Source organism: Podarcis erhardii (assembly GCF_964252035.2).
Source record: "Podarcis erhardii genome assembly, chromosome: 4".
NCBI lineage: Eukaryota > Metazoa > Chordata > Lepidosauria > Squamata > Lacertidae > Podarcis > Podarcis erhardii.
In genome coordinates this window covers 43322062-43350041 of record NC_138508.1, presented here as the reverse complement: position 1 = coordinate 43350041, position 27980 = coordinate 43322062, and the positions used below count along the sequence as shown (strand labels likewise).

The following is a 27980-nucleotide window of genomic DNA, read 5'->3' as shown; positions in this document are numbered from 1 at the left end:
GGTTGACTTAACAACTTTTTATTCCTATTTATTTAAATCAGAGGTATAAGTGGTAGTGTAGTGGCAAAATCAGATGTGCAGGGGCCCTTCACATTAACCATTGCCATGCCCCATCGCAGCCACACACCCCTACTGCCTTGTCTCCTTCTAAGATTACACAATAATCCTGTAATTATACAATAATAATAACTAGGGATGCATTGCAGCCATCAAAGCAGTTCTCCATGAGTGGCTTTTCAGCTAGATCTACTATTTCCTGTGCACATAAACAGGCCAATTAATCGGAGTGCCACAATATTTTATTTTGGAGTGACTTAAGCTGTGTTTCCCCTCAAAGCTCCATGGCATATAACGGACCTTGCACACCCTTCTCCTGAAGCACCCCGTGTTTCCAGTGTTCCTAAATGCTTAGCTTAGGATCCTTACAGGACAATTACTTCTTGGTATTCTTCCCACACACCTTTTGCAGAGTGAACCTAGGAGCCAATCCTCCGTGGCTGACTCATCTGCTTCCGCTCTGATTGGCTCCAGTCAGCACAAGGGGTGAGAGGGCTTCCTTCTCAGTTGCTGAAAAGTCTACATTTCATGCTGATTGGATGGATCTGGAAGAGGCTGCAGAAATAGTAAGAGGTCAGCAAACCCCAACCCATTGACCATTGGGTGTAAGTATATGCTCTCATAGAAATTGTTGTTGTTGTTTAGTCGTTTAGTCATGTCCAACTCTTCGTGACCCCATGGACCAGAGCACGCCAGGCACTTCTGTCTTCCACTGCCTCCCGCAGATTGGTCAGACTCATGCTGGTAGCTTCGAGAACACTATCCAACCATCTCGTCCTCTGTTGTCCCCTTCTCCTTGTGCCCTCCATCTTTCCCAACATCAGGGTCTTTTCCAGGGAGTCTTCTCTTCTCATGAGGTGGCCAAAGTATTGGAGCCTCAGCTTCACAATCTGTCCTTACAGTGAGCACTCAGGGCTGATTTCCTTCAGAATGGATAGGTTTGATCTTCTTGCAGTCCATGGGACTCTCAAGAGTCTCCTCCAGCACCATAATTCAAAATCATGGAAATTAGTCGGATTTAAAAGTGCTCATGGCCATCATATATCAATATACTCCTAGGTCCTTCATCTGAAAGCTCAAGGAACAATTGCCAAATGCTAGTCAAATTATAATTTGTCATTTTTATTTTTTATTTTAAAAACAACAACCCACATTTTAGAATCAATTTTCCTCCATGCCTGCCCTCTTTCCTTTTTGGATGTAGGGGGAAAACAAATACAGGCCTTTGAAAACAGTTTGAGGCATCACTTTTCAAGCTCCTCTAAAAATCTTCCGCCTGCCTCTTAAACCATGTCTAATTTATGTTAACTGCCATTTCTGTTGTAACATCCCGTGGTATACTTGGCATTATAACAAAGCTTGCAAATACTGGGTGCATTGTGCTAACCAGTCTTTGGTTCCCTTTGATTTTGGAAAAACCGTTTAATTTCTTTTTGCTTTACAATTATTTTGCTTTACAAAATAATTTTCCGAAAAGCTTTGCTTAGCCCATATGAGGATCACATGCAGGACTGATGCATCACTCTCAAATAGGCAGATACCCCAAATCATGCCTCAAGGCAGGCTCTGGGCTTTTCCTCACCCTCCTAATCTGTGAAAGTCACAATTTTATCCACCCTACCCATTCTGTTAACACTTCTTTTTGTTTACTAGTTTCTAACAGGCAAATCCCACTTTTCCCACAATCTCCCCTGTTGTTGATACTGGGGAGAGTGTGATACTGATTGATACTGTTGATACCGATACTGTACACAGGAGTTGGATTGGGGGTGGGTGGGCTCAGATAGTGGCACAAATCCAACACCAAGTTATGCACTTGCCTAGGCACCTTAAGGATGCTTCCAGGCCATTTTCAGGTATGATTCAGTCATCCCCAGCAAATTCAAATTGTACAATTAAAGTTGATTCAGAACAACAAACACACTTCCCAAAATCCGGTCGTTTTACAATAAGGTAAGTGACAGGAAAATGCACTGGGCAGTATGGGTAGCATTTGCTTGACAAAATGCCATTTACTCTCTCTGCGGACAATTCAGAACAAATGCTCAATCACAAAAAGCCAACATTGTTGAACCTCCTGCAAACTTTTTGCAAACAAATCAGGATGAGTGCACCATAAGTAGGTTGACTGAAGGCAACCTAAGTTGCATAGACTTTAAGAATGCCTAACTCTCGCTTGGATTAAGGCCAGAATGAATGAATGGATTGTGTTGTGTTGTTCTGTGCTTTTGATGTGAGTGGTTTGGGGACATTTGAACACTGAAATGTGGCATTCAAATTCTAATAACAAATAAAAGAATATAGATGGATAATTACTACATTATTATATCAATACAGATAGATGTACAAGTAGACATCACAAAATAATTGTAAATATTTGTATATTTCTGTAAATATATTTAAAGTTTTATAAATATAAATAATAAATATAAAGAAATCCTCCTCTAAGTTGTAACCCAGAGAGGAACTGGATTGCTAACAGCCTCCCTTAAGTATTGTGTGATAATGGCACACACACACACACACACACACACACACCACCCATTTTACATGAGCACATTTATGAGAACCATTAAATATATATATTTATGTCCCAAGTAGGAAAATTACTTACACTTTCCCTGGAACACCGATCCAGTTACAGCACGTGTACATGGCAAGCTCATTGGTCCCATTTTCCCCCCAGAAATATTTTTGTCCTGGCTCTGCTGAAACCTCTTCAGGACATGTCAAGGCCTGTGGTGAAAAGTAAATAGAGATACTTTTCATCACATGAGGTAAAGTATTAACATGATGCAAGCTCCAAGGAGCTGAGTTTAAAGGGCTGAAGGGGGTGAGAAGGAATGGCAGGATTCTGATGTGTCAATTACATATATCATATCTAATTCTGCACATTACCCAATCAGCTGTTACATGACATTTGGTTTTCACTTGGTTCATTTTCCTCTGCACCTTTTGTGTGGGAGGAAAATAGGATCTGTGACCCACATGTGAGTAATTAACCCAAAAAAATGGCAGGATGCCTGGATTCAAAACACAGGGCTTAACACACTCTCCAGCAGCAGAGAGTCCCCAGCAAAGTTTTAAATGGTCACAGAGTTAAGCAGTAGCGTAACGTGAGAATATAGATTGTTAGACCCCTTTTCATATCCCATTTAGTGTGCTTGCAGCACTTGCCCCCCTCTCTACTCCTCTGACAATGAACAGACCACACACTGTTAAGTAAGTTTAAAAACTTTACTTACTCAATCCAAAGGTCTGATTCATGCCTTATTCCTTGCAGCAGCAAGGAGAACACAGCTAGAATACTCTTGGGTACAAAATACAGTAGTTTCAAACATGCAGTCTGAGCTCGGAGCAAGCTGGATCAGGCCAGTAGCCCATTGAGCCCAGCATTCTGTTCTCACAGTGGCCAGCCAGGTACCTGCAGGAGACCAGCAACAAGAGCACAGCACAAAAGTACTCTCTCCTCCTGGGGTTTCCAGCAGCCTCCAACTGTAGAGGCAGGGCACAGCCATCATCCTCTTCTAAAGCCTTCCAAGTTGGTGGCCATCACTGCTTCCTGTGGGAGTGTGCTCCGGAGTTTTAATTATGTGTTGCATGAAGAAGTCCTGAATCTTCCAACATTCAGCATTCCAACGTTCAGTCAAAGGCACAAAGAAGGGTCTGGGGGCAATAATAATAATAATAATAATAATAATAATAATAATAATTTATTATTTGTACCCCGCCCATCTGGCTGGGTTTCCCCAGCCACTCTGGGCGGCTTCCATAGAAACCAAAAATACAGTAAAATATCACAGATTAAAAACTTCCCTGAACAGGGCTGCTTTAAGATGTCTTCTGAATGTCAGGTAGTTATTTATCGCTTTGACATCTGATGGGAGGGCGTTCCACAGGGCGGGCGTCACTACCGAGAAGGCCCTCTGCCTGGTTCCCTGTAGCTTTGCTTCTCACAATGAGGGAACCGCCAGAAGGCCCTCGGCACTGGACCTCAGCATCCGGGCAGAACGATGGGGGTGGAGAAATGGAGAAGTGAGAAATGGAGCCGTCGAGTCACCAGGGGCTTCAAGGATGGCTAGCAAAATAAGCAGGTCAACCAACCAAGCCATTCAAGAACACTGAAACAAAGCGCCCATCCCATCCTGAGGGAAAGTGTGAGTTTGCATAGCAGCCAGTGTGGTGTAGTGGTTAAGAGTGGTAGACTTGTAATCTGGGGAACCGGGTTTGCGCCTCCACTCCTCCACATGCAGCTGCTGGGTGACCTTGGGCTAGTCACACTTCTTTGAAGTCTCTCAGCCCCACTCACCTCACAGAGTGTTTGTTGTGGGGGCGGAAGGCAAAGGAGAATGTTAGCCACTTTGAGAATCCTTAAAGGGAGTGAAAGGCGGGATGTCAAATCCAAAATACTACTACTACTACTCTTCTTCTTCTTCTTCTTGAACTTTCGTATCACAACTTTGCATCTTTGCTGTGCTTGATTGGAAGCCCCAGGGACACATTACTCATTTGAGGGCACTCGGAGTGTGGCGATCTTTCTCATCAGTAGTGGGGCTTGTGCCCATTGGGACTGGCAGGGTCAAAGCATGTGCAGGTGGAGGGAATCCTTGCTGACAACCATGCTCAACATGTAGTTATTGGATGGCAAAGCTAGCTGGACAATGTGGTGTCAAGGGCAGGTTGAATGCCCTATGTGTGAGCAACACAAGAAAAGAGAGAGACATCAAGAATGTGAAACTAACATTTCCAAAATCCATTCACTGCAAGGAGTGGGCAGATACCAGATCACATGGGTGGGAAGGGGTTGGTGCCTCCATTCTATTCAATACGACACTTAGGGACATCTAGTGGGCCCAAAATCGAGAGAGTTTGCTGATGATGATGACAGAGATGCAAAGTGAATGCCAATGATGCCAGGAACTGCTTTATGGCAGCAAAGGCCTGTATTTTTCTTATGCGTACAGACAATTCCATTCACTTCCAATTGTCCCTCATCATCTAAACTGAATAATATTAATCTAGTGGAAACTCTTGTTGCTCCTGGCACTCCTGGCTCTGGAGGCGATGTTCATTTAGGTAGCAAATGGGCAGGCTGGCAGGTAGTCTCAAAAAAGACTCCTGCACCAGATGTTCCAGAAGCAAGCCCGGTAAGGTTTAGCATTCCAAAGTGCCGATGGCTTCTCAGCTGGCAGCTTTGTGGAAACAGCCATTTCCAGGACTCCCGTGATATACTCTGACTGGTAACAATTTCTTGAGGGCACAGCACTTTGGAGCAGTCTACTCGCTGTCACAATAGACAGAACGCTTGTTTACAAACAGGAGGTTCCCTTTTACACAAATCTGTCAACTTGCCAATGCAAAACTATTCCCAATCACAAATGGACATTTCAGAAGTTCACTTGAGGAAGTTTTTGTTCAGTAATTTTTTTATTTAAAAAAATGTAATGGGGGATCATCTACAAATGAGGCATTTCCATAAACAGGGTTTAGGCACAATAAAAACATATACATCTTATTCATGTGTTCCACATCTAAACCCGTGAATATCTTCTCTGGGTACCTTTATGCAACACACCATTGCAAGTTGCGCAAGACATATCTAGCAATAAAATCTGCTCTTGTCTAGGGTATCCCAGAACAATCATATAGCAAACAAACGGATGGGCAGAAGGTAGATTGGGATCAACTAGTAGATCTCCAAGTGATGTGCAATAGATCAGCAAGCATTCCGACTCCCAATTGTTTAGCAGGACTGTGGGCTCCCTTCTGATAGAGAAAACAAATTCCTGGGCTCAGCACATTCTCAACACATCCTGTTCCTTAATTCTAGGAAAGTGTATCTGGCTATGGTTGGTACATCTTGAGGTTTGAGTAAAAATCACCCTAAATCCAAGATGCCTAAAGTTTGCCACCCCCCTGCTCTGAAGGTACTCCTTAGAGCCTCTTCTAAAGAACTTAAAATGGCCTTGGCCAAACTGGTGCCCTCCAGATGTTCTTGACTGCAACTCCTGCCAGCACCAGCTAGCCAGCACAGTTGGACTGGCTGGGGGTGATAAGAATCATAGTCCAAAACATCTGGAGGTCATCAGGCTGTCCAAGTTTGTCTTAAGATGTGGGAAGGCTGGCAAAGCTGGTGGCATCAGGTATTTGGGTTCCAAGCCTAGACTTAACATGGAATGACTCAAGTGGGGAAACATTGCAGGGACAGTAAGTATTAGGGAGAGTTGGACACTTAGGTCTAGAGGCAACAGGTTGGCTCCAATGAAGTCATCCCATTGGCACAAGGACTTCTGCCTGCACAACAGGACTCCTTCTTCTTTTTCTCCTCTCCCTTTGCTCTCTAACATACCCCCAACCTTTTTGGGGGTGGTTCCCCCAACCCCCTGGAGCAGGAGAGGGAGAAGAAGTCTAGTTCCACAGGCAGAAGTCCTTGTGCTAATGGAACAACTTTGTTGGATACAAGCCAATCCTTTCATAACCATAAACTCTAAAAAGCATAGCTTAACGATCAAATCTTACTTGCACTTTTAAGCTGCTGCTTCACTTCCATATCAGTCTATGATCTCGCTCTTTAAAATAAAAAAATGACAAAAGCTAGATTGATTTAGTCCAGTGAATTAAGTCTTTTAAACAAACAGTACATCCATCTTTTCAGTCCAATTGACAACTCCATCACAGACACCAAGGGAGGAAACCAATAAACGTTTAGTTACTTTGCTATTGTTTTCCTAAAACAATTTGACTTCCTTTGCGATAGCCCCAGATTCCTTCATTAAAAATAGAGAGGCTGGGAGGCAGAGGAAGTGCTCGGCTAGAGCCAAGTCACTGCTTACAATAAAGCCTTCTTGGGACCACATTTATAACCCAAGCCACCACGATGACTCTATAGGAGCCCGACAGCTGCTGGGGCATGTCACACGGCACTCAGAAGCTAGGAGACCCTACAGCCTGCTTCCTTCAGGTTTTTTGGGAACCTCCTGGCAGCTGCCTGATAAGAAGACGTGCTGCTCTGACACTCTTCTGAGATTTGTTTATCCAATCTGAAGAGTCCTCCATCAGACAAGGATCCCTCCTGGATATACAAGCAGAGAAGGTATGTTCCTGCAAGTCCAAAGATCAACCCCAAAGCTAAATTATTAGTAGAAACCTCTTCATCCGTTTATTTTTGTGCCCCTACCTCTGTCTATCGAAAATCTGATAAAATGAATGGGGGGGAGTATATTTTGTAGGTTCTTTTTGGGGTCTTACACTGAAATTCTTTTGTTTAATGAGGTTTGAGCAGATTTTATTGATTCAAGATGATGGGCTGCACACATCATCCCAAATCACACTTTCTGCTCTGGGATGGCGGGGAGAAAGGAATTCCTCTCTGACTTGGTAATAAGTCACAATGCATTTAGTGAAGTTTACATTCAACTGTGCACAGAATAGCAGCTTTAACTGAATGAATGTTGGCGGATAACAAGGGAAAAAAGCATAAAGAATGGGCAAAATAGCTACAAGTACTGAATTTTTTTGCAGTAGCTAATACAAAGTTCACATCGGGGAAGTCCTTACTTTAAGGAAAGATAATTTCCTTTGGTTTGCCACTTTGCAAACTAGAATTTTTGTTTCTTACCCATTATGCAAACAGGATGGTCTTATTTCCCCTTTTACCAGTTGTACCTCTGAGTGGACTGATTGCCTTGATTTATTGTGGCTGTGGGAGAGGAAGGCTGTTAAGGTATATAAGTGGAGAATAATATGAAGATAATGACAACAAATCTAAAGTTATAGGATTTAATCTCCAGAAGTGATCTATGCAAAGGAATGCTTCTATTATGTCTATTTAAAATCAAATGCCTCAAATAGTTACTGGAGTATAAGCATAAAATTAAATTAAAATGCTGCATAAGGTTCAATGCACATAAGTGGACAATCTGTGACAGTTGACATGAAGTAGTTAGCATTTTTTCAAGTTTTGATGGCTGATGTGCAGAAGCTGTCATCACTTGACAGCATCTGAAATGCAGCAGCCGACATGAAATCAGCGTTAAATATGACACTGGACAGGCTGTAGCAATCAATAGTTGATAGCATAGGTCACATGGAACAGAATATAGAAACTTTATTTACATCATATTCGTTAATGAAATCGACCATACTCCTGAAAATTGAATGATGATCTCAGATTTCATTTCTGAATTTCAGATATCACCATTTGAGGTAAAATTTAAATTTTGAGTATTTCCCAGATTTTGACATTTTTTAAGTCACAGTGGAGAGCTATGAAGGAAAGACAATCAAAATTCACATTTTTAAAAAGAAAAATCTCTGTACAGTTGCATAATTTAATTTCAATGCTTTCAGCCTTGTAGTCTTTGTGTTTACATCTGTCTTACAGAGCTTGTCCTTAAACTAATCATTTCGTGCTAAAATACATTTTCGAGTGGGTTTGTTTTCTTTGAAAAAAATAAAAATCTGTAATTCTTCCTGGCTTCTAACTTCGGCTGAATGGGTGAAGAAACAGGAAGGGCTTGCATGCAAGCACATGGAAGGGCAAGCCCTTCATGCACAATATTCTCACCTTAATTTGTTCATTTTAGCAAGACTCCCACTTCTCAGTTCTCTCAGCTGTTCAGGTCAGCTGAGCTGTCCAGTAGGAAATCCTTTGCAGAAGTTCAGGCTGATCCTGAACTACCCAGTCTGAGGGGTATAGAAGGCCAGAGACTGTTTGTGTTTTCCAAATGTGGATAGCCCCATAGCTGCTGCAGTCCTCAGCAATGAATAAAGTTCATTTTCAGTAGATACAAACAGATGTCTTATTCCCACAGGTTAACGGGCCTCTCCAAACAGAGTTAATGTGGAGTAAAATGACCACAAAGTGATGCATGTCAGGGCAAAAAATATAAATCTCTCTCTCTTTCTCTGATTTACACAATTTTCACATAAAATTTCATCACATACCGTAATGGCCCATATATAACCCGCACTTTCCCCCCAAATTCCAATTGTGAAAAGTTTAAGTGTGGCTTATATTTGGGACTTTATTCCACCAGCAAAGCAGCGTGGCTCCCCACCTCCCCCCCCCCCCGCGAGCAACCCAGGAGCACGGGGCAACGGCGTGCTGCCTGCCCACCACTCACAAGCCTCCCCCAAGCCGCCAAATTTTAAAGGTGCAGCTTATTTGCGGGTGCAGCTTATATTCAGGCCAATACAGTAATATTTTTTCTTTTGTTTTATCAACTTCCCATCCCATTTTTTTAAACTTCTACCCTTTTGCTGCACCTTATCCTCCCTCTTTATATCATAACCATAATACAGTGGTACCTCTGGTTACATACTTAATTCATTCTGGAGGTCCATTCTTAACCTGAAACTGTTCTTAACCTGGAGCAAACGGGGCCTCCCGCTGCTGGCACGCCGCCGCCACGCGATTTCTGTTCTCATCCTGAAGCAAAGATCTTAACCCAAGGTACTACTTCTGGGTTAGTGGAGTCTGTAACCTGAAGCATATGTAACCTGATGAGCCTATAACCCAACGTACCACTGTACAATAATCTCTCATTCTTTCTGTTGCTCATAGTTCAAATCCTGCTCACAAATTCACCCTATTTTAATATTTCTTTAAATAGTCTGGAAAAGGTTTCCATTCTTCCATAAAGCAGTTCTCTTATTTTAGCTGTTAACTTTTCCGATTCAGCATAGCCCATCACTTTGCTTATTCCATTCTTCTGTGGTGGGAACTTCTTCATCTTTCCATTTTTGTTCATAGGGAAATAAATCTAGCTGGAAATAAATCTTAATTTTAAGTAGGTGCTCATGGGTTCTGAGCTGGCGGTGACTGACTAGGAACGAGACCTTGAAGTCATAGAGGAAAGCTCAATGGCAATGCCGACTCCGTGTGCACGAACTGTGAAAAATGCAAATTCCATATATTGGAAAATAGATATTGCAGAGTGGGAAAAGGAACAGAAAATGGAAACCTGAATGGTCAAGGGAATGAAGTAACTCTCCTATGGGGAAAGGCTATGGCATTGGGGGCTTTTCAGCTTAGAGACAAGGCAAATAAGAGACATGGGAAAAGCTCAGCTTGGAGAAAACGGATAGAGAATTTCCCCCCTCCATCTCAAGGCTAGAGCTCATCATTATCCAATGAAGCTGAATGTTAGAAGATCCAGACAAATATAATCAAGTACTGCTTCATACAGTGCATAGTTAACTGTGGAACTCACTGCCATAAGGAGGCAGTGATGGCCACCAATTTGGATGAGACAAAGGGAGTAGCTTAAGCTGCAAACTCAGAAGCAAGCTAGATAGGACAATCTGGCAGACACAGCTTTATTTCTATGTGTCTGCACTGTTCACACAAATAGCACGAAGAGGGCCAGGAGAGGTCTTCCTTTAACAGTAGAATATAAGAAGTTGCCTTACACTAAGACTGATCATTTGGCCCATCTAGCTCAGTTAGGTAAAAAGGAAAGGGAAAGGACCCCCAAGATGGTTAAGTCCAGTCAAAGGCGACTATGGGGTTGTGGCACTTATCTCACTTTCAGGATGAGGGAGCCAGCATTTGTCCACAGACAGCTTTCTAGGTCATGTGGTCAGCATGACTAAACCACTTCTGGTGCAACGGAATACCATAAGGGAATCCAGAGTGCACAGAAACGCCATGTACCTTCCCGCTGCAGCGGTACCTATTTAGCTACTCCATGGGCAGGCAGACTAAGGCCACGTGGATCACCGTGTGGATTGGCGTGGAGCTGATTGTTCAGGCTGTGCCAACACGCATGTTCAGCAGCGCCTCCTTCCTCCCTCCTCCTGGCTTCTCCCCGCCCTACCTAGAGCCAAGAGGAAGGGGACTAGGCTTTGTTGGTGCCAGCAACAGCAGCGTTAGCGCTCGAGCGGCTGCCATTGTAAGCAGGCTCAATTTGGGCAGAGTCCTTTCGTGCACTGCTCATCATCCCCCTGCCACCAGCCCCTGCCGCTCGCAAGACACAGGTAAGCAGCCACCGGGGCTTATTTGGTGCTGTGGAGAAGGGAGGGGAGAGTCATGGGGGGGATGGCTTACCTGAGTAGAATGTGTCCTTTTATTTAAAATGCATCTCTGGGTTATTTGTGGGAATTTGTTCATTCCCCCCCCATATATATATATATATATATATAGTCCAGCCCCCCCACAATGTCTGAGGAACAGTGGACCGGCCCCCTGCTGAAAAAGTTTGCCGACCCCTGATGTACTTGCACTGGTATGCTTTCGAACTGCTAGGTTGACAGAAGCTGGGACAGAGCAACGGAAGCTCATCCTGTCGCAGGGATTTGAACCGCCGACCTTCCGATCAGCAAGCCCAAGAGGCTCAGTGGTTTAGACCACAGCACCACCCGCTTCCCTTCTAGCTCAATACTGTCTATAGACCAATTAGCGATGGCTTTCCATGGTTTCAGCCTTTCCTGGAGATGCCAGGGACTCAACCTTGAACCTTACACATGCAAAACATGTGACCCACCACTGAGCTCTGGCTCTTCCCCAAAGGAGATGGGTGGTGAATACCCTTTCTTCACACTTTCCCTTCCCTTAGTTCACTGTGCCAGCCACTTTCTTCCATTCATAGCTTACTCTTCAGAAAGGTAGAAAGTGCAATGTATTTATTGTTGTGCAGTATTATCAGTCTGTCATAAAGGTCTGCTACTATTCCTGCAATCTGCTCAGGGCAGCACGTAAGGGAAGTTCCTATTTTGTCTTTGCAACAATCTTGACAGCTCTCTATGAATAATAATCCTGTCTTCAGAGGTTCCAGAGACCTCCCATTTGAACAAATGGTAAGAAACAGTATAAAGTTTCTTGGTCAATCTACGCTAAACCTGATTGAACCTGATGCTTTCTGCATGTAAGATGCTCTACCACTGCCATTCTCCAAGATATATATGAGGAGATTTCACCCCTCCCATACCCAAGAATCTCCTGAGGTCTCTGCTGACTCTACAGAGAGGAGGAGCAATGTACTGCTCTCTACTTAATTAGTCAAGTGAGTGAGTCAGTCTGTGTGTGAGAGAGAGAGTCAGTCAGTGTGTCGGAGAGAGAGTGAGTGCTAGAGATTGTGTTTAGTGATAAGATTGCTGCTAAGAGCAGCTGCAGGCACTCAGAGTATAGCATTGATTTATGCTCAGAATATTTAGCTCTGTATATAGTTTTGTATTATAGCTGTAGCAATAGAATAAAAGGAAGATATTCTACAGAGCTGCTCTCCGAGTGGTTTATACTCTGCAAGACTCTGCAAAACGCTGCTGCGCAACGACTGTATAATTGAGACAGTGAATCCGGTGCTCTCAGCTCCAAGCTGTGAGTCCACAGCACTGTGACCTGTTCCTGTGGGAAAGGAGGTCTCTGGCAGTGCTACCCAGCTCGCCTAGCCCAGTCGGGGCTGTAGTGCATGAGTCCAGTTGGTACACTGGCTCAAGGGCGATGCTGACAATATATGTGTTCTTTACATTATAGAGCCTGGCCAGCAGATTCATCTCTCCCTTCCCTCCATCTCCCCCTGCCCTCCCCATAGCTCTTTCTATATTTAGGCCTTGGAATGTTTTTCTACAGTTGCTTCCCCAGTTCCCTGACTTTTTTGCAGGCTTCATCTTCTTCCACCTACTCTCTTCTGAGGTTCTTGTTTTTTCAGTTCAGTTCCTTCCCTTCTTCAGCTCAGCCCCATCTGCCTCCTGAAAACTCCTTAGCCCATCTGCCTCCTGAAAACTCTCCACATTCAGCTTTCTAGACTGCATTATCCCTGCCTAGGCCCTCCTGTCCAGCCCTAGGATCGACGAGAGCTTTCTCCAGCCAAACTGAAGCTGCAAGCTATTACTGTGAACTTTCCTCAAGACAGTTGGAATGTTTGTACATATTACATGACATCACCACGGTTTAGGCAATCTGCACCTAATGTGTCTCCTCCTTGCTGTCATCACATCATCATGAAATCCATTACAGTTTGGGGCTTTCTCTCTCCCTCTAGCAATGACTGAATGGTCTGGGCCAGTCTATCAAACTAAATGTGTAGAATAATGCAATGAATGTTCATGCTTTGCTTTGCTGCTCTGTCTTTTATCTGCAAGTCAAAGAGAGCTCATACTCTTGCATTATACATGGGCTTTTGAATAAGCATGTGTCATGACTCCACAGGTTCTTCTCTGAGCCTAAAAATCAAATGCATATTTAAGTATTATTTGCATTTGTAAAAGACATCCTCCTTGAGACAATGCATTTCTTTCCTTGCTGCAAAGGGACAAACTGCACGTTCCATATAAATGTTTATTAACAATAGATATGGAGTAGGGGAGAGCTTCACAAGAAAGTTAGCTTTCTCTGGCCAAATTGAAGCTGATCACAAAGTGGAGAGAGTGCTTAACTCTTTTATCACCCACGGTTTTCCCCACTCCAAACTTTTCCCCATTAGCCTCTGCAATGGGGTCTCCAAGCATAAACACAGACTTGGAGTTTGGGGACTAAAGATGCTAGGGGGGAGATCTGGAGCAAGAAACTGGCAGGTAGGGAAAGGGTAAAGTACCGCACCATATTCCCCATTCCAAATCACACAAACAAACCACAGCAAGAAAAAGATATTCCAGTCTTTTTCTGCATATTGGCTAAAGATACTTTTTCACCATTCTATGACACAGACACCCTTTACACACACACACACACACACACACACACACACACACACACACCTTTTAAGCACATAGCATCACATTGACTGATTTGTGTAGAGGTGTGTAAGAACCTGAGTGCAATTTCATAATGTCAGACATAGTTGAAGTGAAGATCATTTTTAAAATTCAGTGTTGCAATTCCAAGAGAAGGCGGCGTACAGGTTCACAGTTGAGGGGTGCCAGTTGAGATGCATGGCTAATGTAGCTACAACTGGCCGTTTCACACAGCAACAATATTGCTTTCTTCCCCCAACCTCCCCCTTTCAGTGTTTGCATTAAATAATACACCAATTTATTATGTTGTGAGCCACTTTATGCATATCTCACTGTTGGAAGCTGCCATATAAATACCTCCTTTATCCATGATTGTGGAGGCCAATCTGGCTTGTATCACCAAGACCTGGGTGGATGAAGAGGGTGGAGTTGGTCCCATCCAGCTGTGCCCACCTGGGTATATGGTACGGCATCAGGCCAGACTTGAGGGTCAGAGAGGGGAAGTTGCTGTGGTCTATAGAAATTCTCTCTGTCTCTCCAGGCCCTCTATCCAGTCAGGTGGGGGAGGGATCTAGTGTGTGTGTTTCTGGTGTTGTGAAATCGGGACAGATTAGGAATTCTGCTGGTTTACCGCCCACCTCACTGTGGTCTCAGAGGCAGTGTTGAGGACTCGCAGACTGCTGGTTCTAGGGGACTTCAACATCCACACTGAGGCAACTGGCTCTGGGGTGGCTCAGGACTTCATGGCTGCTGTGACGATCTCCTCTGACTGCCTTCTCATTTTAGGCAGAGAACATAACACTCATAATAGCAGAACAATGTATGTTTTATTAGAAGCCACACACATGAGAATAACTTCAGACATACCCCTCACATTTCCCACACTGTGGGAAATATCTCACCATTTGAAAGTTTGACGGACAGAAGTGAAAAAGAGGACGGGGTGGGAGTCTCAAAGTCAACAAAGGACAATATTTCATCCAAAATGGATGGCATGCCACACACTGAAGTGTGGTTCACTCTTCCTAGCACACACCAAGCCTAAGTAAAACCTGTTTACTACAGGTAACATCCCTCAGTTGGCACTATCATCTGTAGCAAAGTTCTTGCTCTCCTCTGAAGCTTTGATATTGATGCTGGGTCACTCTCTACGTTCTTCTCAATAGGCTGTTCGTGTTGCAAACACGGTCCAGAACCCGCTCCTTCTATTTTTAACTTTTGACCCATGCACAAATGTTGATTTATGTACATGCGTATTTCCTTCCCCCCCCCCCCCGCCAACCAGGCTTGCTGGAAAGTATTCTTGTCAGAATAAGGGAATCTCAGAACATTAGGAATTATGCTTTGATTGGTTGCGCTTTCCAGAATCAACAAGGGACAGCCTGCCTCCGCCCCTCAACCCTAACCCTTTCCCTTCTTGAGTGGGTAAAACTGCCTTCAGAGAGCTCTGGTTACAGAAGGGGCATCACTGTTCCTGACTTTCAAGGAAAGCTTGATAGTGACCTGTTATTTGAAGAGCGCTTGGTGTGCAGCGCTTGTCTCTCCTGACAAGTGAGAAGAGCAACAGTCAGCATCGCAGGCCTGCAGAAACAAGGGGAAGACCTCTGAGGAAAGCGGACAAGGGGTGGAGGAAACCTATAAAATGACTCCTTTTTCTAGAACAGTGACTAGGGGAGGGGTGAGAAAGACAAAGGGTGAGGAGGGAAGTGGGTATACATAGAGGAAGGAGATACAAAGGGGGTGTGAGAAACCACAGGTGAAGGAAAGGAGGAAAAAGAAAGCAGTGGGAAGATGGTTAAAAAGTCCAAAGACTCCATGGTAAGACTCTACACGAAGTAACAGAACGAGTCGTTTAAAGACAAGAGACCATTCAGGTGAGTAAAATGGTCAATGTGACAAACTGCGGGAAGCTCAGGGAGTAAGAATTTGGAACTGGTTTTCTTTAAATTTAAAACAAGCAATAGTAAGAACCATCAGAAATCTGGAAGCATAATGAAGTGAGGTAGCCACCTTCTCTCTGTTTACAGAAAAAGGACGACATGTGCTGGGTTATTTATATACTTTTGGAGTATTTTTCCTTGTTTAATAGTGTCCATCTAATGTGAGAAAGTTCACGTCCTTATGAATGTTGTCCTTGTTAGTTTTTATTATCTCCTAAACAGTAAGCCGTTTATGCTTTCCTGTTAGTTCAGCTTTTTCATTTGACACTGATATCTGATAACCAAAGAAAGCTCTAATGCCTAGAGAGAGTTTGATGCTATTTAATTTAAACGGATTCTTGTCGCTGAGAAGGCTATCTGATAACTGCAGAAACCTATAACCACTAGAGATGAAATTTGCTGTCATATGGCTGGATTCTTCTTGCTAGATATAGTTGGAAGCTTTACATTGTTTCTTTTTTGTATGTGCGCATTTTGTAGAATATTTTCTCTTCATTACATGCATAGTAAAATTGACAGCACTATCTTATACATACTCTACTCTGAAGTAGTTCCATTGCATTCCTTGGAGCTTACTCCCAGGTAAGTGTGCTGCTAAACAGCCTGATCTAAATAAGAATATTTTAGGGGTGGCTTCCAGGTCTGTTCTGACTTAACGGGGGCAGCCTCCAAGACAGCGGGAGATTGTTGTCGAAGGAAAAACGAGGATGATTGAGGGTAATTATCCTTGCAAATTCCCCCCCCCCTCCAGAAAAGGAATGGGCTTCACTCGCAGTTCGTCTTGGTACCTGGCTCTTGCTTCGGCATGGAATGTGGGGGGCAGGGAGGCACTGAGTGTAAAAGCACTTTGCCTGGCAAAAACCCTCCAACACCACCATTAAGAAGCAGAGGTTCTCCTGTTAATTAGAGCTTAATTGGACTAAAGTACAGGCGCATATAAAAGAGATGAGATCACAAACTGTGGAACAAACCAAATGCAAGGACTTTAAGGTGTGAACTTGAGATAAGACTTCATTTGGTGCAAAAGACGGTGGGGGAGGGGAATGTCTTCTCTACATTTATGATTCGGCAACCGTCCTCTGAATGTTAATTCAAATTATATTTATACAAGCAAGTATGGAATAAATTTGATTATAAATATGGACTATAGCATCAAACAGAATTGTGTGTGCCGAAAAAGGAAAAAGAAAGGGAAGCTCTATTTTGCAAAAGATTTATTATGGAGACTTAGAGCTGACTCATCCTTTATTATTTATGAAGTGAATAAAATGATTATGAATGTAATTGAAATTAATAAGATTTTGGAACACAGAAATAAAGAAAATAATCAAACCATCAAATCTAGCTTGCGGGGGGGGGGGCTCTTTAGCTAAATTATATAATTCGGTATTTGAATGATTGGTATTAACAATTGCATTATAAATTGGTTTTTTAAAAAAATAATGAGGCTATTATTGGACTGCAATTGAAAACTAAGAAAAAATATTATATAAAAAGAATATTTTAGTGGTGGCGATGAAGTCTGACAATAGACTAATTTTAGGGAGGGGAACAAAAAAAAAAGTCACATGATTAGGAAGTAGAAGACAGGACAAGAGCTTTCTTCTAATTGCCATAACCTCTAGAAACCAACAGACTGTTCCGAGGCATTTTGACTTGAGACTATGTCCTACTTTACTTAATGGGACTTAGAAGAACATGTGCATAGAATTAGAGATCAAGGGCTACCTATGGTTAGAGACAGATGAGTGGTCTTGCTAACAGAAGTTTCTTCTTTACTTAAGTTATAAGAATGCTGGAGCTGGCCTCATCACAGTCAGGGTGTTATGTGAAGATGAACAGACCAGAGAAACCAAATGCTCTTGGACCAAGCTGATGGGGCAGGGGCATTGTTAGACCACCAAGTACAATTGCATTGTTATCCTTTTGAAGTGGTTATTACTAGAGGCAAGCTGTGCAAAACCAGCCAACTTGCCCATGATCTGAATTCAACTGAAACAGTTCTTTTGATTTCCCACTTTTTAATTTCTTTTTTGTTTGGAATTCCTCAATATCTCTGCCAATAAATTCCCATATGATGATTATGTAGTGCATGTCCCATGTGAAACTAGATATCTGGTTTGTGTGTGATATATTATCCCACACCTATTTAATGTATCTATGTGTAGATATTTGCATGTCAGTCCTTGTATGTTAGGTCTCTCAAAAAATCGAGACCCTCTTTACCCTCAGAAGTTCAGTCAGCGAAAATAAAAAGTACCATTCCATCGGGACTGATCCCCAAATACTATCATCACGAACTTGTGCTTTCACTTGGAATGTGTCCAATTTCATTCCAGTTAACAGACCACAAGTACTAGACTTGTTCTGTGAGGTACATTAGGTATAGTTAGTGGTAGGCTCACGACTGCTGTATGGCATTGCGTATTTGAACTCTTTCCCCTCAGCCTTTGTACAAAACCCTAACCAGCACATGGGAGGTGTTTGTTTGCATGTTTGTTTATTATTACATTTATTCTCCACCTTCCCTCCATGGAGCTCAAGGGGGCCTGCATACTTCTCCTCCTCATTTTCTCCTCACAACAACCCTGTGAGGTAGGTTAGGCTGAGATTGAGCGGCTGGCCCAAGGTCACCCAGTGAGTTTCATGGCTGAGTTGGGATTCGAACCCTGGTCTCCCGGGTCCTAGTCCAGCACTCTAAACACTACACCACACTGGCTCTCAACTGCACATACTTGATCAGGCTATTTCATGCTTGGTACTCAACATTTTACATTGCACCAGAGGCTGCAGCAGCAGAGGAGTATGTTTGCCTGTCCAGATATGGTGGTGGTGGTGATGATGCAGCCCATCTGGCAGGGTTGCCCCAGTCACTCGAGGCAGCTTCCAACAAACTAAAACACAGTAAGACATCAAACAACTTCCCTATACAGGGCTGCTCTCAGATGTCTTTGAAAAATCAGATAGCTGTTTCTTTCCCTGGTTATGGTTCTAGCACAAATAATATTACATGGCTCCTCTTTCTAGCAGTTCCTATATTAGCAAATTCTGGGTGATGCACTATATATAAAACCAATCAGACACCAAACTGAACAGTCTCAGCTGCCCCAGTGTCTTCTCTCTGGATTTTCCTATGGTGAGACAATTCCTAAGGGTTCAGAGTTCAGAATGGTGAGATTCTGAATCCACAGTCTCTTGGGAACTATGCAAAGTATTCTCACTGTTGCAAGCAAGTTATGCATTATTTTTATCACATACATTTTATTTTATCCCTGTACTTTGCCCTTGGGAATGTCAGTACTCGGTTGGAAGGAATCTGAAGCATACCAGCATAGGCAATCATTCCTCTTCCAGCTCCTTTCTCTTTGGCCTGTAGGCTGATTTCACATACTCTCCTCCGCTGTCCTTGTCTCCTTTGTGTCATCACGGCACTTGAAAGAAAGAGAACGGATGAGCAGTTACGTGAGCAGTGGGGATCAAGAACAGACCAAAATATCTCATCAGAGAACCAAAAAGAAAAAGTAGTAAATTGATTTTCCCTCCTTTTCAAAGGAGACTTTAAAAAATAAAAAGCTCTGATATTTAAATATTGGGTGAATATCTACTGAAAAACAAAACTGCTCAAAAATGTGTTTGATTAATTTGCTCCCATAAAAATTAAAAGCCCAGCCCCCTCTGGATTATGTTATGTTTCCCCTTTCTAGCTAATTTGTATGTAGGTTAGAATGTGGACATATTGTCCCATGTCAGTAAGAAACATCTGTCCATTTGTCTACTAGAACAGGTATGGGAGAAAGGAAGGTCAGGATCTATTGGTAGATTGCTGGATAATTTGCAATGTAAGGATTTCCTGTCTCCCAGTACAAGTTACAATACCTTACCTACCCCACCCTAAATTAGGTAGTTAGAATCCCTGATCTGTAGTGAACTAGATTTGTACTTACGTATATACAGGCCATTGCACTCATAGGTAATTTACTTGAGCCACTGTTTTGCACCCAAACCACGAGCTCCAATTGATGAATCTTGAGGTTCTAGTAAAAAAGATAAACTAAACACCATTGATTCAGCAAGCCAGAGAACACATGGTGCCTTAAAACTCACACAGAAGTCATGGCAGAAGCTTTTGTGAACTAAAGCCCACTGTGATGCATGGAGTGTTACCCGCAGTTAGATATTCTCTCTCACACACACATACACATGAAAAGAGACTGGAAGGGGGTAGAGTAAACAGTGGAGCCAAGCACCATGGAATTCAAGAAATACAGCTTGTGATGCATTTGTGCAAAATTCAGATGTTCCATATAATGTTGAGAAAGCTGTATGATGTCCTTCTTTAGACCAGTATCATGCTAAGTTTTTGCTACGAGGCATTTATCCATGTTGTTCCCTGCGTCTACTTAAATAAGCAAATAAAAGCAATCTCCCTTTTACTGACTGCACCACAATACAGCCTGAAAAATGAAGCTGTAGTCTTCTCTTTCCACCACACTCAAGACTATGTCAATACAGTATTTCTTAATCTTCCTAGGTTCATCCGTATTATTTGGCTGTCCTCGCTGGCGTATCCAACACCTCCCAATTTAGTACCAGACATAAGATTTACATGCTTTGCTACATGCCAGTTCAGTCAGCTTTGAACTCGCTGATAAAGATACGAAGTAAAACGCCCATCTGTGCAGCAGCATTCAGCACACTCACACCCAAGGTATGATAACGCCACTTAGCATTATCCTTTGCTTGCAGTCCTTCAACTCAGTATATTCACAGCATTCAAAAACATGGAGGGAAGCTTTTGGAGTATACTTTCCAATTCAATTGTTTTACAATAAACTCTGTGGTTTCAGAGGGCAATGTGTAGCAAAACAACAGAGACTCTTACAGCACTTTAATGATGAGTCAGAAGACTCTCTGAAATTTCAGAGCATCTCAAAGACAACTAGCGTCTTTTTCCCCTCTCCCTTTACCTTTGTAGGGTGAGTTCTAGATTGATTATTGTTAAGTATGTCGTTTTTTTGGTACAGTTTTAAAATGCAGCAACATAATGTTGAATGCTGCATTGATTTTTGATTGCCCTGTAAGTCATCCCTGGGATTCACTTTTTATTTCAATTAAAATGTATGTGTCTATTTGAGAGATTTATGTCCCACTTTGGGGCAGAAGCAATCAAGGCACTTACAAAAACCATTTCACACTTTCACACTGGAAAAACCTTTTCTTGATACTTCAAAGTTTAAAGGCACTAGGCAAAGTTGCCTTGGGAGAAATTTCTAGCATGGGTGCCAACACAGTAAAAGTCCTTTCAGTAGTTAACTTCCAGATATGAAGTTATTCTTCCATGAGGTTCATCCTACAGTGTGGCCATAATACAGCCTTTTTCAGCCTTGGGTCCCCATATGTGGTTGGACTACAAGTCCCATCACTGCTAGCTAGGGATGATGGGAGTTGTAGTCCAACAACATATGGGGACCAAAGTGTGAGAAAGATTGTCATAATGTTTAAAAGCTCAGCACTGCATAGGTGGGGCCATTTGTGCAAATCCTTCATATATGATCGTAGCTGAACCAGAATCAGGAACTAACACAATTGGCCCCGATTGCACGGTGCCATACCGTTAAATGTTACAACCACACCATGGGATGAAGCTATGGAAAAACTATTCCAAAGCCACTGCTATAACATCTAAAAGGCACCAAAAGCAAACAGCATCAATGTTTTCCTTTTGAACAGACATCCTTGTTAAAGAATATCCATACTAGATGGGCTTAGCTTCAAGCATTCCTTTTGTGCAGTGAATATTGTAATATCTTAATTTCACCCATCACAACTTCAGCACCCTTCACAAGAAGCATTTGACAGAGAAAGTACTGAAGGCAGACTCATATAGGCCTTTTTCCCCATTGCAAGGGGATTCCATTTCCTAATGGAGATCTATATGGAAAGGGTCCAACGTATACTGAGATCAAACCTCAAAAGTCAAGTTTCCCAATTTATATTGGCCATACAGATTTTCATTCAAATTTGCACCAGCCAACAGATTTCCATGTACCATATGGAAGGGACATGGCCATGCATTAAAAAAATACATTTAATCACTAACCCTCTTCTGTAGGGCTAACAGTCTTTGGTCACCTTTCTTGTGGGAAAACATTGTGCTGGCTGTTGAGGTCTGCTATTTATATCCCTGCAGATCCAATTTTAGCTAGGCCTCCAAGGTTTCTGTGTGTGTGTGTGTTTTAAGTGAATGATTCTTGGCTTCCCCACAGCAAATAACAGAAGTTCATACAAAGAGAGTTCTCTGAAGCAGAAGCTCACATGGGTGGAATGGCCTGCCCACCTCGTAACAGGGAGTTCTTTAAACTGCTTCGCTATTCTTTGCTTGTCAAGGACACTGCTTTGTCTGGAGTAAAGAGTAATGGAGTACGGTGTCTCTGTCTTCCCTCTCATTCAGTGCATGTGATACCACAAGCGAAAGGAAGTTATGGCCATGAAAACAAGGAAGGGAAAACTTCCCTCCTCTTAAAGAAGGTAACAAAAGGTTTTTATAGCTGGGTGATCTCAAAGAAACAGTGCCATAGGGATGTCAACTGCAACATCCAGATGTGTAGGCACCCACTCTCAAATGAACAGCATTCGCTCACTCAAAGTTGCGTTCTGCTGCCCAACTTACAATGGGACTGTTTTGAGGAAGGGAAATAGATACTTAAGTAGAGGTGTGGTGAATGGAAACACTGGAGAGTTTGGCTACTAGGTTAAATGAGGTCATCGCACAGTGAGTTCATGGTAGACAGGCATGGGTGTATGACCAAAGACTTAGGAACGAGTGGTCCCATGCAAGGTGGCTGAGAGTACTTGTGATATGCTTACAGAGGTGCTTTGATGTATTAAAAAAGCAGAACTGCAAGCTTTAGGCTGCAATCCACTGCCTACTTTTTGGGGGAGTACTCCCCCCTGGATTCAATGTGACTTGTTTCTAAGTAGACATGCTTAGGATTATTATATTGTTCATCAATTTCTTTGCTAGATTAAACAACTAAAATAACACAGCGGGGCAAAATATGAATTGGTGGTGCTGAGACCAAGTGATACATTTTTCAATTTTCCAGAAGTACTTTGACTTAGTTATCCTACTTCAGTATACTATAATGAAGTGGTATAATGCTTTATCTACACACACAAAAGTTGCCTTTATCTGCTTCCACAGTTGCTTTTGTGGCAGTTTTGGAGCCTTTTATATGCCACTCTATCTACAAAGGAAGAACTATTTATTGGCAATTATTTGCATTTTTAATTTTTTTTAAAAAACGGTTTTATATGTTGTAACATTGTACACCGCCCTGATATGAGATGATATGGAAGTACAGTGGTACCTCAGGTTAAGTACTTAATTCGTTCCGGAGGTCCGTACTTAACCTAAAACTGTTCTTAACCTGAGGTACCACTTTAGCTAATGGGGCCTCCTGCTGCCGCCGCGCCGCCAAAGCATAATTTCTGTTCTCATCCTGAAGCAAAGTTCTTAACCTGAAGCACTATTTCTGGGTTAGCGGAGTCTGTAACCAGAAGCGTATGTAACCTGAAGCATATGTAACCCGAGGTACCACTGTACAGAAATACTTTTATGCATAAATAAGATTATACCAGTAAGACACACACACTCTCTCTCTCTCTCTCTTTCTCTCTTTCTCTCTTTCTCTTTCTCTCTCTCCCTCAGAGGCAAGTCTCTCTGCTGAGCCAAAATGGGTGACTGGAGCTTCCTAGGAGAATTCCTGGAGGAAGTCCACAAGCATTCCACAGTGGTGGGGAAAGTCTGGCTGACCGTGCTCTTTATCTTCCGGATGCTTGTCCTGGGCACAGCCGCAGAGTCTTCGTGGGGAGATGAACAGTCCGACTTCATGTGTGACACCCGGCAACCAGGTTGCGAGAACGTCTGCTACGACAAAGCTTTCCCCATCTCCCACATCAGGTACTGGGTCCTCCAGATCATCTTTGTCTCCACCCCTTCCCTGCTGTACATGGGACATGCAATGCACACAGTGCGCATGGAGGAGAAGAGGAAGCTAAAGGAGGCCAAAGAAGCGTCGACAGCAATGCAGAGTAAGGGAGATTCTTTCCACCAGCAGGAGTACCAAGCGCCCGAGAAGGCGGAGCTGTCCTGCTGGGATGAGCCAAGTGGGAGGATCATTCTTCAAGGCACTTTGTTGAATACCTACGTCTGTAGCATTTTAATCCGTACCACCATGGAGGTAGCATTCATCATTGGGCAATACATGCTGTATGGAATCTTCCTTGAGACGCTCTATATCTGTCAACGGAAGCCTTGCCCCCATCCAGTCAACTGCTACGTCTCTCGGCCAACTGAGAAGAACATCTTTATCATTTTCATGCTGGCCGTAGCAGCACTCTCCCTGTTCTTAAGCTTGGCTGAACTATATCACTTGGGATGGAAGAAAGCCAAGCAGAAGTTCTCCCCTTCTTACAAACGCAGCCCCAGCCCAGTCGCCAGCAAACTGGAAACAGACCCTCAAGCGAAGATGACCCAAAGCTGTACCCCTCCTCCAGATTTTAATCAGTGTTTAGCCAACCCTGGTGGAAAATTTATCAGTCCCTTCAGCAACAAAATGGCCTCTCAGCAGAACACTGCCAATTTTGCAACGGAGAGGGTTCACAACCAAGACGACGTAGACAGGGAAGCTCCATTTATCCAAGTTAACTATTCTCAGACTTCAGAGGCCGCCAATAGCTCCACACCCACCCTGGTTCCCAATGGCTACTTCCACGACAAACGTAGGCTCAGCAAAACCAGCCGCGCCAGCAGTAAGGCTCGCTCTGATGACCTGTCGGTGTGAATTGTGTTCTGTGGGGGCAGCAGGAAGAGAAGACTCTCTGATGTGACAAAAACTTGCAGTGTAGATTTTGAAAACCTGGCAGTCTGGGGTCCATTCAGCCAGTTCAACTCATTAAGTAAATGGCCTGGCATATTGCAAAAAGTTTATGTCAAAGCTTATTTCATTATTTGAGTTTGTTAACATACAGTCAGAAAGGAGAGTGATCTATTTCAAAACAAATACTAAAATAAGCTTTGGTTACTAGAGAGAGGACTGAAGCTGATGTATAGTTTGAGTGGATATCTCTCTACACTTAAACCAGTATATTCATTCTGATTTTTCCAAAGAATGCAGGAGTGATAATAATAAAAATAATCATTTTATTATTTATACCCTGCCCATCTGGCTGGGCCTCCACAGCCACACTGGGCAGCTCCCAACAGAACACTAAAAATGGAATAAAACTTCAAACATTAAAAACTTCCCTAAACAGGGCTGCCTTCAGATGTCTTCTAAAAGTCAGATAGTTGTTTATTTCCTCTACATCTGAGGGGAGGGCGTTCCACAGGGCAGGTGCCACTACCAAGACGGTGGCATCTTTAGTGGAAGTCTCAAGCCCTTTCATAAATCCCTATATCACTATAAATCCCTGGATTTCTTGATTGGATTTATGATGGTTTCAATTTGCAGTGGCTTCAGTTGCTATTTTGGACAAATCCCTAAACTATCAGACTCTAACACACTGCTATTTAATAGGGAGGTGCAATTGATTGTGACATCCACTATTTCTCTCCTCTCAAATAAAGCAGAGACACTGACTTGCTGAGCTAAAAATTTACTTCCCAGATGAGACTGGTTTCTTATATGCAGCACTGACCTGATGACTATGAGCCTCTGCTCTTCCACTTCTCCACTTCCCTTCTAGAATCATTTTCAGACATTTTGCAAGCACACCATGGGGCAGCTTCCCTTTTCCTGGAAAAGTGAAAAATAAAGTGGTCTTTCATTCTCATCTTTCCACTGGACCCCACATACTATTCCAGCTTGCCCAACTTATGCCAAGTAAATGTGCAATGAATTCTACTTGAATTTTTGATATGTCTGTATATAACTACTTTAGAATTTGAATAGCCTCCTAGATAAAGACTAGCTCTGTATGACAGTAACTGAATAGACTTATTAGAGTTGTTTCAACAGAAATATTTACTCAATGGAAACAATATTTCCCATGGAAAATGATACTTCAATGAGAAACATGAAGAAACAATGCTTTATTTCTAATAATGAGAAATAATACTTTAATGAGAAGCAACCCAGTGTGGGGAAGCACATTCATATTTTGTAGTTTTTAAAATTTTGTACTCTTTTTAATCCATTCTTACTTTTAAATTTAGCGGTGATGTGTGTGTTTGTTTGTTTTTTTAAAAAATGATCAGGCAAGAATACACTCAGGATCAAAAGTAGAGAATGCAAGGGCTAAGAGGACCATTCCAACTAGAATGGCCTCTTGTATGCACAAAGGAGAGGAAATGTTTCACCAAGAAACAGGAGCCAAGAGGATGTGAATTCGCATAAACTTTGTGTATGTTAATTTATAGAGAGATGCAAATTTAGAACTGATTCCTTTAATTGGTAGTAGTACACTTTGGGATCATCCACACGTCTGCTTGTCCCGTGCCTAGGAAGCACAGGTCCAAGAGGTTTTCTCATGCTCTCTAGACACTGGTCCGAGCAATTTTCCGTTTGCTCCAAGAAAACCCACTCTTCACCACTGAATTGGAGCAAACATCAATCTGCAGAAAACCCAATTGATGTTTGCTCTAATTCAGCAGTAAAGAGCAGGACAAACACAAGTGTGGACCAGAGCTACATCTCACTTTAGTGGGGAAGTCTGTGTGCCTGCTCGGTTTTCTGTTCAAATGTTAACTATCACAGCCACCTTCAAGGCACCTGCTCTCCCTTCTTTTGGTTTTTTAGCTTTAAACTGGACTTGGATCCAGTGGTGGTGGTGGGTCAACATTGAAAATGGTAGGGTGAAGGCAGGGAGCCCCTCAGTAGGTGGAGCCACAGCCAATGACAGGCAGAGTCAACTAATTCTAGTCTTGTCCCCATGCTCCTCCCTGCTGAGTTCTACAAGGGCAACACTGAGCCTAAGAAGAACGAAGCTGACAGGAAGGGCCGCCCCCTGGACTGGATATAAGTAAGAAGGCGAGCCCCATTTGCCCTAATGAACCAACCTCCACTGCTTGGACCAGACAGGCCTTCAAACAGAAGGTTGGCAGACCTTCATACAGATGACTATTCTCAGTGAAGTAGGGTACATGGCCACCAGAATTTCAACATCATTTCTAGAGAGCTCTAAACCATTTCTGTACTCAATTAGCTGAGCAGGAAGCACTGGCAGAATAAGTTGAGAACTAGAAAAGCCAAATAGTTTTGGCAGCTGGAGGAGGAGGGCAAGGGAATCATGAGGCACCCACCTTATAGGTGCAGCCGTCAGGAATCAGGCCCAAGCAATTTCTACAGCCTCTAGCACTGATGCAAGTCTAATCAGAGCTACAGGAAATTAACTTCTCATGAGTTAATTAGAACGATACGTTTCCCTATAGCGTCTCCTTCTGGAGTGGTTGTGTCTGGTCTTCATGCTCCATGAGTGACCAGGACTAGTTTCATACACTTGGGACGCCAAAGGCCCCTGAGGAGCCTCACAAGACCTATAAACATGATTCAGTCATGCAAAGCCTTCACTGTCTTGCAAGTTCACTTCAACTTTGCCCTCACGTGACCTCTTAAGAGTGGGAATATTATCTACTGATAGAGTGTCAAGCATGGCTGACACTTATTCTTAAAGAAACTAGAAAAATACTCAGTTCCATCCCACACCAACACCTTACAGCTTAGACTAGATGCTCAAGATAGCAAACACCACTAACCTTGTAGACTGCTCAGACGACACCCAGGAATAAGGGGGATCAGTTTATTTATCACAAAACTCAGATAAGGGAATTTTTGTCATCCTCTTTCAGGAGGATCTAGTTTCCAAATAGTAATGTGTTCTGCTACCCTTTCAAAAACATGTGTTTACTGAATTAATGTTGCATCCCACCACCTTATATTGAGCAGAGAGAACAAGCGCAAGGATGTATTTGTGATAGAAGGGTGGATGAGAAACAAAATCCTGTGCTTAATTAACATTTGCTTCCTTTATGGTCCCTGATTTCTCCATATTTCAAGAAGGAGGGTGGGAAGATGCATGTTCTCTTTTAAAGAAGTTTCAAAACTATGCTTAGTTTTGTCCTAATAAAGTTTGGACTACAACTTCTCTTATTTGTGTCTGCTCTCAACAAAGCCAGTATGGGAAAAATGCTACATAATAAAGCTTCACAGAGTGGATGAATTGTGGCCCCATATTCTGACCTTCAAAAATTGTAACTAATTGTATTTGGTAGGAGGAAATTCCAGCAAGTTAGCCTGGTTAGTTTTC

General features: G+C 42.8%; 2 protein-coding genes and 1 long non-coding RNA gene across 9 annotated transcripts in view; 2 read left to right on the top strand and 1 right to left on the bottom strand.

Moving 5' to 3' along the window:
• Positions 1-27980, top strand: part of POGLUT1 (protein O-glucosyltransferase 1) — a 366888-nt gene that overhangs the window by 147903 nt on the left and 191005 nt on the right. The gene's annotated exons all lie outside the window — the stretch shown is intronic.
• LOC309340041 lies at positions 3-9015 on the bottom strand. 4 transcript variants are annotated; one of them, XR_014155752.1, is made up of 5 exons: positions 8624-9015; positions 7676-7756; positions 6577-6626; positions 2672-2793; positions 3-612 (listed from the first exon to the last, which is right to left on the bottom strand). It is a non-coding gene; the product is annotated as an uncharacterized lncRNA (long non-coding RNA). The 4 variants fall into 4 exon arrangements; XR_014155753.1 differs by lacking the exons at positions 3-612; positions 2672-2793 and adding an exon at positions 3592-3723 and having other exon boundaries at positions 8624-9013; XR_014155754.1 differs by lacking the exons at positions 3-612; positions 2672-2793 and adding an exon at positions 4548-4746 and having other exon boundaries at positions 8624-9013.
• On the top strand, positions 6715-27814 carry GJA5 (gap junction protein alpha 5). 4 transcript variants are annotated; one of them, XM_081858533.1, is made up of 2 exons: positions 6715-7150; positions 23383-27814. In XM_081858533.1, exon 2 carries the CDS (start codon positions 23408-23410, stop codon positions 24515-24517), a length of 1110 nt encoding a protein of 369 aa, XP_081714659.1. In that variant the 5' UTR covers positions 6715-7150; positions 23383-23407; the 3' UTR covers positions 24518-27814. The 4 variants fall into 4 exon arrangements, with proteins under 4 accessions (XP_081714659.1, XP_081714660.1, XP_081714658.1 ...); XM_081858534.1 differs by lacking the exon at positions 6715-7150 and adding an exon at positions 11002-11037; XM_081858532.1 differs by lacking the exon at positions 6715-7150 and adding an exon at positions 15116-15605.